Below are 10000 nucleotides of genomic sequence, written 5' to 3' on the forward strand. Positions count from 1 at the left end.
AGCGACCAACAGTTGTGTTTGTCCTATTTTTCCTGTTTGAGGGTTTGAAGCTTTTTAATCAGCCACAGTCGGAGGGATGAAGGGAGGGAGGGGGGGGAGGGGGCAGGGGGAGGGAGGGAGGGAAGGAGGGAGGGGGGAGGAAGGGAGGCGCTTCTCCCCTTTTTTCAGGCAGGAGTGGAAAATTCTCCCACACGCCTCCTCTTCCTCCTCACTTCCTGCCTGGTTTGGCCTCAAAGAGAGGGGGAGGGGGGAGGAGGGGTGGGGGCCGAGGTGTGAGAACTGGGGTGGGGTGGGGGGCGGGGGGTGAGCAAGCAGGCTCGACAGCGAGGGAGGCGGGAGGTAGGGAGGGAGGTAGGGAGGGAGGGAGGAAGGGTGTGAGGGGGCGGACTTTACAAAAAAAACAAAACAACTCAGCTGGAAATAAAAAAGGTGAGAATTTTCGGGGCGAGACGGGATTTTTTTTCCCCCCTCTCTGGCAGAGATGTTGGAGTGAGAGCGAACGTCACAGCGAGCCGAGCGTGCCTCTCTCTCTCTCTCTCTCTCTCTCTCTCTCTCTCTCTCTCTCTCTCTCTCTCTCTCTCTCTCTCTCTCTCTCTCTCTCTCTCTCCTGCCCCGCCCTTCCACAGAATTCACACACTCAAACACACACGCAATCCAATCACATGTGTCCAACATGTTCCTCACATTACATAACCCGACCACCTGTGGACATTCCACACTCTGGAATTTTTTCCCCTGTTGGTACACAATTTATTTAAAAGAAGACAAAAAAAAAAACAACAAAAACAACCAACAGACGGCCACGGCGTGATCGCCACCACCGCACTGCTGAAACAGGAAACAGTTTTTGATGGGAATAGAAAAAAACAATTTGAATGCAGATTACAACAACCACCCTGCTGACAACTACACACACACACAGCTGGAGGAGGAGGAGGAGGTGGAGGTGATGGAGGAGGAGAAGGAAGAGGAGGTGGAGGCAGAGAGGGAGAGGTGGTGGGGCAGGTGGAGGAGGACGGGGAGGAGGAGTAGCAGCAGTAGTAGCAGGAGGTAGAGGAAGTGCAGGAGGAGGAGAAGGAGGAGAGGCAGCAGTAGCAACAGCAGCAGGAGCAGGAGGAGAAGGAAAGGGAGCGCCAGGAGCAGGAGGAGCAGCAGCAGTAGCAGGAGGCGGAGGAGGTGGAGAAAGAGGAGCAGCTCCTGGCCGGCTGCCAGCTGCGCCTGCCTGCCTGCCTGCCTGCCTGCACTCACGTGTGTTTGTTCAGCAGCAGCCACATAAATAATTTTGTCTAATTGCAGAGTGAAGTTGAGTGACAGCCGGGCCGCCACGCTGGCATTCCAGCACGGGAGTGATGCGATAAAATAATCACAGCCAGCAGCAGCAGCAGCAGCAGCCATCCATCAGTGGGCTGAGGTGTGAGGCAGCAGCAGCGATGACACGCTAATTATACACTCACACAACGGGTTTCTCCCAACACAACATGCCACAACCCAGAGAACCTCCACGGGGCTTTTTGCAGGGAGCCTGAGTATGAGTGTGCGTGCGTGTGTGTGCGAGAGAGAGAGAGAGGGAGAGAGAGAGAGAGAGAGAGAGAGAGAGAGAGAGAGAGAGAGTGATAGTGAGCGAGAGAGAGTCGTAAAACTCCAATTAAACTACAGCATGCGTTCAGTGGACAAACAAAAGAGTAAATCAGCAGTGTGCCAGTGTTGTGGTCACACACTCATCACTCTTCGTCTCCTCCAATAAACGCTGACACTGTTATTATTGTTGTTATTGGAGAGGACACTCCCCCCTCCCCCCCTCCAGCTGTCAGTCACTTCCTCGCAGTCAACGGAATCCCAAATCAGAGTGAGCGGGCGCACCGGTGAATTCTTACCATCAACAACGACAATCTGATTTCAATTACTTCAGTTCCCCTGTGCATGAAAAACATTTATTTGAGGAAAAAGGAAGATAAACATTAGCTGGTCATCACTTTGACTTTATGTGACTTCCTTCAACTTTAAAAAGACAAGAAGATTTTTTTTTTTTTTAAAATGGCAAAAAGTAATTATTAAACTGTGAACTAGTTTTTAGTGTCAAGAGCTGCGGCACAACTAGTTTAATTTAGTACAGCTGGTGGGTCGCAACCCAAAAGTAGGCCAAGGAGCGGTTTTGATTGGGTCACGGCTATATAATATACATATACAGGTACGACCCAGAAAATCGGAATATCCTGAAAAGGTTGTAGTATTTCTGCAATTCAACTTAAAAGGTGAATTTGACATATTATGTAAACAAATAATATGAAAATCAATATATTTCAAGTTTTTATTTCTTTGGATTTTGCTGATCAGGTCTTGCAGCTTAAAAAAAACTCCAAATCAAAAACTCAGAAAATTAGAATATTACATGAAGTCAAATCTTTATGAAAATCTTAATCAGCAAAGTTACAACAAGGAACTGCTTTAGATGTCAATTTGCGTGGAATGGCTCAATAAAATTTGTTGGTTTCATCTTTTATGTTAAATTGCCTTCTGACTTCTACTTGATATTCTAATTGTATATATGTGTAGATTTATAGAGAAAATGTTGAGCATTTATTTTGCAGGACACACAGTTTAATTCAATAATTTATTTCCTAGACATTGGGCTCACGTTTTTATTTCTGTGGAATCAATTTGGGTCACGACCTCATGGTGAGGAGACAAATATTATGAGATATAAATATGTGAAATATTTGGGAGAAAACAACGTTGGTCCTAAGACTCCACCAGTTGAGAACCACTTGTTCAGTCGTTTCTTCTCCGTCGTGCAGGTGTTCGGCCACTAGGGGGTGTCTGTGCACAGCTCATGTTGCAGGGAGAGCCTGCAGTCTGAGTCATCCTCACGGTTCTGCTGCCTGTGAGAGTGAGTCTCCGGGATAGGTATGGCTCACCGGTGTGTGTGTGTGTGTGTGGGTAGGGGTGTGTGTCGACTTGCCCTGAGTCATTGCCACACAAAGATTTCGCCCGCGGCGAGTGAAGACACTCACACGGCAGCGGAGCCGCTCAGCTGTCAGTCTGATCTCATCCATCACTTGGTTTTATTGAGCGACGAACTGTCGGCTGCTGAAACCATCAGACTAAACAGCCGCGTTATGTTGTAAAAAAAAAAAAAAAAGAAAAAAAGAAAAAAGAAAAAGACACATTTCAAATTTTCAGTGTCGTCATAAAAAAGGCTGAATAATGAGCGAAAGTCATAAATGTTAATGTCTCCAAAGACACACAGACACACGACCGGGAGCTGCGTCTGTGTGTCTGGGCTGTGATGTTGCTGCAATGATAAATATCTCCAGCAGGGGGCCAGCAGACCGACAGACAGGCAGTCAGGCAGGCAGGCAGTAGGACAGACGGGCAGACAGTAGGACAGACAGATGTGGACGTCAGAGGATGAAAAGGGTGGTGGTGGTGGTGGTGGTTGTGGTGTTCGTCGACTGCTTGTAGCCTTCAAACACAACTTGATTGGCGCCGCCATTGAAATTTTCCAATCAACTCGTGTTTCCACATTAAAAGAAAAAAAAAAGCATCTTTGTACCTCGGCTCGAAGCCGCTCTGAGGTCGCCGGTTTGACGTCGCCTCTGCCGGCAAACAGTAAAAAAAAAATGTTTGTCCTCTGACTTTACGAGACGGGAGCTTTTCCTCGCTTGCTTGCCCGCTCCTTCCCTCCCTCTCTCGCTTGCTCGCATTTCCTGTTAATTACTTGTGAGAATTGGTGGCGCTGATAAAAGAGCGCCAACGATGGCGGCGGCAGAGCTGCACGGAAAAAAAATATTAAGCTAAGGGGGACGGGTGGGTCGTGGTTTGACACCCCTGCCCTGCTTCACCCCCCACTGTGAACACTCTTCCTCTCTCTGCCACCACAAGAAAGTAGAGGTGGTGGTGGGGGGGGGTTAAAGGCGGAGCCAGTCACTACACAGTCACTATACAGGGGTTATGCCATGTTGCTGCAGTGGGGTCCCAATCCTGAGAGAACATCAGTATTGTCCACTCAATGTATCCCACAATGCATCGCTACAAGTCGTGGACACCGGATGGGGTCACTGCTGTTGTGATTGAACTCAGATTCCTTCTCAAATCCGGACCTGGTTCTGTTCAGACAGGGCCATGTTTGAGCAATCAGGTGGGAGCGGAGGCGCGGCCCAGCGTAGCGTGTAAGCGGGTGACGTCATATCATTGCGACAGCGGCACTTGTTGCAATGCATGGCACTGCCCAAAGGTGGTTTCAATCCGTTTTGCAAACATCAGATCTCATGTGATTTGTGACTGTTCAGACTACAAAAGAGAGCGATCCGCTTTCAATCTGAATGGGATTCTGGCTGGCGGTCTGAACACGGCTATAGAACTTCCTGTAGAAGAAGTAGGGACCGTGAGTGTGTGTGTGTGTGTGTGTGTGTGTGTGTGTGTGTGTGTGTGTGTGTGTGTGTGTGCGTGCGTGTGCTTTCGTGCGCACCTTGAAGATGCCCACCCAGTCCTTGGGGTGCGGCGTGATGTAGGGCGTCAGCGTGTAGCGGCACTCCAGCGGCGCCTGCGGCAGGAAGCTCTTGCCCACGTCCTGGAAGAGGACGTGGGCAAAGTTGGACGTCTCCATGATGCTGACGCTGCTGCCGGGCGACGAGTCCACCACCTGGAACGACGACATGGCGCCCTGACAGGGGTCACTGCGAGAGGAAACAGAATGAACAGAGGGATGAAATGAAGTCAAAGATACTTTATTCATCACCAAGGTCAGTGACATCACGCCAGGGTCGGTCCCCTGAGTCCACCTTGTTTTAGTCTCCTTCCAAACACGTGGAACGGAAGATCTCCACTCAACTCAACTCTGCAGCGGTTTTAGCAGGTGGCTTCAAACAGAGGGTTAAATATGCCGCTCTCTCTACATCTGGAAAGTTATGTTTTATTTTATTTTCAAAAACTACAACTTCAGTAATAATCATGGTAATACACATCTGAAAATAGTAATGACACAGTGGGATTTTAAAATAGCACCAGTTATAAGACCTGACCAATAAGCTTTGTTTATTACCTAAGACACAGATGATTCTAGTTTTTCTTTTTCATGCCTTGTTGTCGTTGTCGTATTGCATTTAAAGGGAAACGTCACATTTGCGTCCCAAACCGGTTAACCATGAAGAAGGACGCGTCTACACAGGGTCTAGAATCTAGATAGAAAAAAAAACCCACCCATCATCTTTAACAACAAGACGATTCAGCACGATATCTACAACCACAGAGATTTAGTTCGTGCTCAAGAATAAGTCAATCAGCTCATCAGACCACAGCCAACAAGAGCAACTGGGCCTCCACCTGTCGCTAAATGTTTTGGTCATAAAATAAAAACGCAAGTTAACGAGTGGGAAGAAGAGCCCGAGTCATCGTCACTGCATTAGCTAGCAAATGGGCGAGAATAACAGCGAACAGGCTGCGACGCAGCTTCACTGCACCGCTCCAGGCCTCCGTGGTCAAAATAATAATACGCACGTCCTGCGAGCCTAGTTTGCTAGGGAAGGTAATCTTATTAAAGGTAGCTAGGTAGCTAACGTCCAGCTGGCGAGCAGGCCACGTCGCGTCAAATCACTGGCTAGCTTGGGCTAGCTCCCCGAGCCAGCAACACAGCGGGCAACGCAAACCTTTATTCTTGACAAGAAAGAGTGACATCAAACGTTTGCTAGCCAGCTGGAAGAGGCCGGTTCGTTTGTCTTTTACCGCTGTCCCGTTGTAGTTGTTGTCAAAGCTCTGACGATGACGCGTCTCTTCTTTCATCCATGGATCCACTTGGTCTCTCCCTTCCTTGAGAAGCAGCAGATGATGATGATGCTGCTGCTGCTGCTGCTGCTCCACTTCCGGGATGCTGAGCAGTACCAATGATGCTGGCTGGGGATGCTGCGTGTCGGAGTGAGTCAGACCGAGTGGAGATATTGATTAACTGATTATTATTAATTCACCCTAGTATTTAAATAATATTAAGTAAAACTATATTACGATTAGTATTTCACAACATCGTCGTGCACTCAACACAGTTATTATCGTAGTCGATAGATTTTTATTTTTTTTTATTTTCTGCACATTTTTAGTTCACAAAAATTAAAACGCTAAACACACACACACACACACACACACACACACACACACACACACACACACACACACACACACACACACAGTAAGCGCTGCTTAAATGATTTTCCTACAGGGCTTCGATAGTCGATAGAAACTTTTTAATTAAAATAATTAAATTAAAGAAAAGACCACAGTCCTTGCCGAGCGTGCAACTGAAGAGGCCAGGATATCCCGCCTCTAGCGCTGCCCCGATTGGCTACGGCGCGTCAGCTCGAGTTCCGGTTGGCTGCCGTCGCTGCCCGTCATAACGGAACCCGGTCGCTCTTCCTCGGCTTGACAGCTGTCACTGTGCGCCGCCACCGAGGTCAAGGGGAACGAAGCATGGCTGCCTTGTTTAGGGTGTCGCGAACTCTGTCGCTGCGGTGGAGCAGACGCGTGGACTTGGCCTTCGGTAAAGTTGCTGTCGCCTCCTCGGCTTCACCGCCCCTCTTTGTCGGCCCGTGTTCCCTAAACCGTTTAGCGCGCCGCGCCGCTTTTAGTCAGTTAGCTAGCCAGTTAGCCAGTTAGCCTATTAGCCCCCCTCTGAGGGAAGTATGTACAGCCGACGGTGTATGTGCTGTTTAAGGGGACTGGACACGGTGTCCCCGAGCAGACCACCTGCCGTGGCTGCGTGTCTGCCTGTCACTGACAGCTTTTACAAGCTGTGTTTTTTGCGTATACTCTGACAGTTTAATGGCTCCAAAGCCACCAGACTGGGTTCTGGTGTTACTGAGGCACCACTACTATTACTACCACCAAAGCAAATTCAGCAAATTGCTCAAATCAAATCAAATAGTGAGACTGATCTATTTATTTATTCATTATTTATTTATTGATCCTTAGACTTGATATTTGTGGACTGGCTGAATGTGTTGTTTTTCGGAAGAAAAGGAAGTTGTTGCTGTAGCTTCACGTTACTCCCAGTGAAAACCACTTTCTAAAAGCTTGTGAATTATTAAACGAATCCATGCAGGTACTTGGCCATTGCTAATATTAAATGCGAGGAGAACTCCTACGGCCGCTTCCTTATGACCTGAATTGTGGAAAATCGAGTGTCAGATCTCAGTGCACAGCAGTTTCCCCTGCCCGTGTTTGTGTTTTGTCTGCATCAGAGTGGATTTGAGGGATTGGTCCTGGTTTTGGCTCCGCCGTCAGGGTCTAATCCTGCTGCTGTATACTGGATTGGAGGCATCCTGCTGGCCGCTCCTTGATAGCCTGGCCCGACAGTGTTTAATAGCTTGGCCAGTCTGCTAAAGAACCATTAAGCCCCACAGTGGCCCTGCTTTCTTGGTTCCTGGACTGGAACAGATTTTGTCAATTAATTTAATTTTGACAAATAGGGAAATAATTTTCTTTCTTTCTTTCTTTCTTTCTTTCTTTCTTTCTTTTTTTTGCATCGTACTGATGGATGTTGCCTCTCAGTGTCGTCGCGGTCGATGGCCTCCAAAACCCCGGTGGGCTTCGTGGGCCTGGGTAACATGGGCAGTCCCATGGCCAAGAACCTGCTGAAGAACGGCTACCCCGTCATTGCCACCGACGTCTTCCCAGGCTCCTGCAAGGAGCTGCAGGACATGGGAGCCCAGGTGAACGCGCTCGCGCAGCGGCTTCTTCTTCTGCTAGTTTTTTTTTGCCTGTGTGTGTGACTGTGTTTAAGAACGGCGTTGATGGCTGCCCCCCCCCTGCAGGTGGTGGACTCTCCAGGCGAGGTGGCCGAGAAGGCTGACCGCATCATCACCATGCTGCCCTCCAGCCCCAACGTCATTGAGGTGTACACCGGACCCAACGGGATCCTCAAGTACGCTAACTGGACCCACCACCACACACACACACACACACACACACACACACACACACACACACACACACACACAGTTTCCTTTTCTTTTCTTCTTTCTTAAGCTGCATTCAGACTGCCAGCAATCAGCAATCAGTAGTCTGAACAGTCACAAATCACATGAAATTTGATTTTTGCAAAACGGATTGAAACCACCTTCGGGCGGTAGTTTCAAATGGCATTTGGATGGATGCGTCTTAGGGCAGCGGTCCCCAACCTTTTTAGCACCACGGCCCGGTTTAATGTGAGACAATATTTTCACGGACCGGCATGAATCTCGCGGTAACGTATCAGGTGACCGAGACAAGCGCCTTAACATGCGTCAAGAGTTGAGCGTTAGATAGACGTAACGGAGAGAATCCGGTAATTTTTCAAAATAAAATTGTTCAGACTCAGATAATGAATGAAACGGGATTAATTTAACGCAAGTTAATTATTCTTTCTGTCCGGCCCGGTACCAAATTACCCACGGACCGGCACCGGTCCGCGGCCCGGCGGTTTGGGACCTCTGTCTTAGGGCGTGTTTACAGTGCCTCGCCTCGCCTCGCCTCGCCACGCTACAGTGCACCTCGGTACGATTGTGTTTTCATTGGCTCTGTGATCATTAGACCGTGAGTCGACGTGGTAAAGCGGGACAATGTTTTCGTCCACGTCATTTCTGTGCGACACACAACAGTGCAGCAATGGACAACGTAGAGGTTGTTTTATACCTGCTGCTCGGTCTATGGTTGCTTTTCAATAAGAAGAAAAGTGGACGAAAGTCGGAGAATTCTGGCAGGAAAGACTCAGTCCCAGTCTGAGCAGAACCACATTTGGACACTTGCTAAAAACAGTGTGGACAGTCACGCCTAAAAATCGGATTTGAGAAGGAATCGGAATTGAATCAGATTTGCCTGCAGTCTGAACACATTCTTCTTTGGGAAGAATCCACGTGTGTGACATTTGAGCTTCTTCTATTAATAAGAACTTATTTATTACTTATTTATTAAAATTTTCTTCTCCCATTTCTTCTTCACCTTCTTCACCTTTTTTTTTTTTCTTCTTCCTTCTTCTGTTCGGCCCTGCTGCAGGAAGGTGAAGAAGGGAACCCTGCTCATCGACTCCTCCACCATTGACCCCTCCGTCACCAAGGAGATGGCGCTGGCCGCCGAGAAGATGGGCGCCGTCTTCATGGACGCGCCGGTGTCTGGAGGTAAGAAAACAGCCGCGGCTGTCACGACGCAGCCGTTAGCGTTAGCCCGAAATCGGTCACGCAGAGCACTTTGTTTTCCCCTCTTTCTCACCACTGTGGAAAGTGTTCAGCTTGTTAGAAGGTGTGAGGCAGTGCAAGGAGGCAGTTGGCTGCCCTCGGAGGGATGGGCATGGGCGAGGTCAGGTGTTATTATCTTTCTTTTTTTAAGAACAGGTTACTCCACCCATCTGCTCCCTCTGAGCAGCATTATGACCGCTTCAGCCAGAGGACGGTTGAGAAGGAATTTCTCTTGCACATTGTGGAGACTTTGAGAAGCTGCTGCTGCTGCTGCTGCTGTGGCTGTGGCATGAATTACAACTAAAAAAAAAAGAATGAAATTCCCAGGACCATTTTTGACCAGATTATGTGATTCTTGATGCACAAACATTCAGGTGAATGAGGTTTTTCAATCCACTTCCTCTGTGGACATTGAATAAGTGCTTTGGCCTGGTTTCATTTGGAGCCCCAGTGAAGCACCGAAAAGCAGCGCTGTAAAAGAAGAGGAAGGAAAAAAAACGATGTTTCCGATTTGATGAGTGGATGTTTTATCTGGTAACCTTCGTCCCTGTCTGTCCCCGTCTGTTTTTTCTTTTCTTTTTTTTTTTTTTTTTACTGGGGACAGAACACAGAGTGCTGAGTGCTGCTGTGCTGACAGCAGTGTAAACAGGGCTGTGTGTGTGTGTGTGTGTGTGTGTGTGTGTGTGTGTGTGTGTGTGTGTGTGTGTGTGTGTGTGTGTGTGTGTGTGTGTGTGTGTGTGTGTGTGTGTGTGTGTGTGTGTGTGTTGGATGGAGGAATACTCTTTCTTTTGGTTACAAGTCGC

General features: G+C 48.3%; 2 protein-coding genes across 9 annotated transcripts in view; one reads left to right on the forward strand and one right to left on the reverse strand.

Annotated features, from left to right (window-relative positions):
* The window catches only part of tax1bp1a (Tax1 (human T-cell leukemia virus type I) binding protein 1a), a 20682-nt gene extending 14614 nt beyond the window's left edge, over positions 1 to 6068 (reverse strand). For 4 of the 6 annotated variants that reach the window (XM_076044108.1, XM_076044104.1, XM_076044105.1 and 1 more), the window contains exons 1-2: positions 5722 to 6067; positions 4469 to 4676 (exon numbers count right to left, since the gene is read on the reverse strand). In XM_076044108.1, the coding sequence (XP_075900223.1) occupies positions 4469 to 4657 (189 nt within the window). In that variant the 5' untranslated portion in view covers positions 4658 to 4676; positions 5722 to 6067. Of the gene's footprint in view, positions 1 to 4468; positions 4677 to 5041; positions 5194 to 5645 lie in introns of those variants that run through there. The other 2 variants (XM_076044110.1, XM_076044109.1) reach the window with 2 other exon arrangements.
* A 298-nt stretch (positions 6069 to 6366) lies between these two features.
* hibadha (3-hydroxyisobutyrate dehydrogenase a) overlaps positions 6367 to 10000 on the forward strand; it is a 17890-nt gene continuing 14256 nt past the window's right edge. For all 3 annotated transcript variants that reach the window (XR_012928854.1, XM_076044115.1, XM_076044116.1), the window contains exons 1-4: positions 6367 to 6526; positions 7537 to 7697; positions 7800 to 7909; positions 9019 to 9140. Coding sequence is in view for 2 of the 3 variants with exons in the window: in XM_076044115.1 (XP_075900230.1) it covers positions 6457 to 6526; positions 7537 to 7697; positions 7800 to 7909; positions 9019 to 9140 (463 nt within the window). In the remaining variant the exon portion in view is untranslated. The remainder of the gene's footprint in view (positions 6527 to 7536; positions 7698 to 7799; positions 7910 to 9018; positions 9141 to 10000) is intronic.

The sequence above is a fragment of the Nelusetta ayraudi genome, unplaced genomic scaffold, assembly GCF_046127955.1.
Source record: "Nelusetta ayraudi isolate G7.1 ecotype Tasmania unplaced genomic scaffold, CSIRO-AGI_Nayr_v1 ptg000079l, whole genome shotgun sequence".
NCBI lineage: Eukaryota > Metazoa > Chordata > Actinopteri > Tetraodontiformes > Monacanthidae > Nelusetta > Nelusetta ayraudi.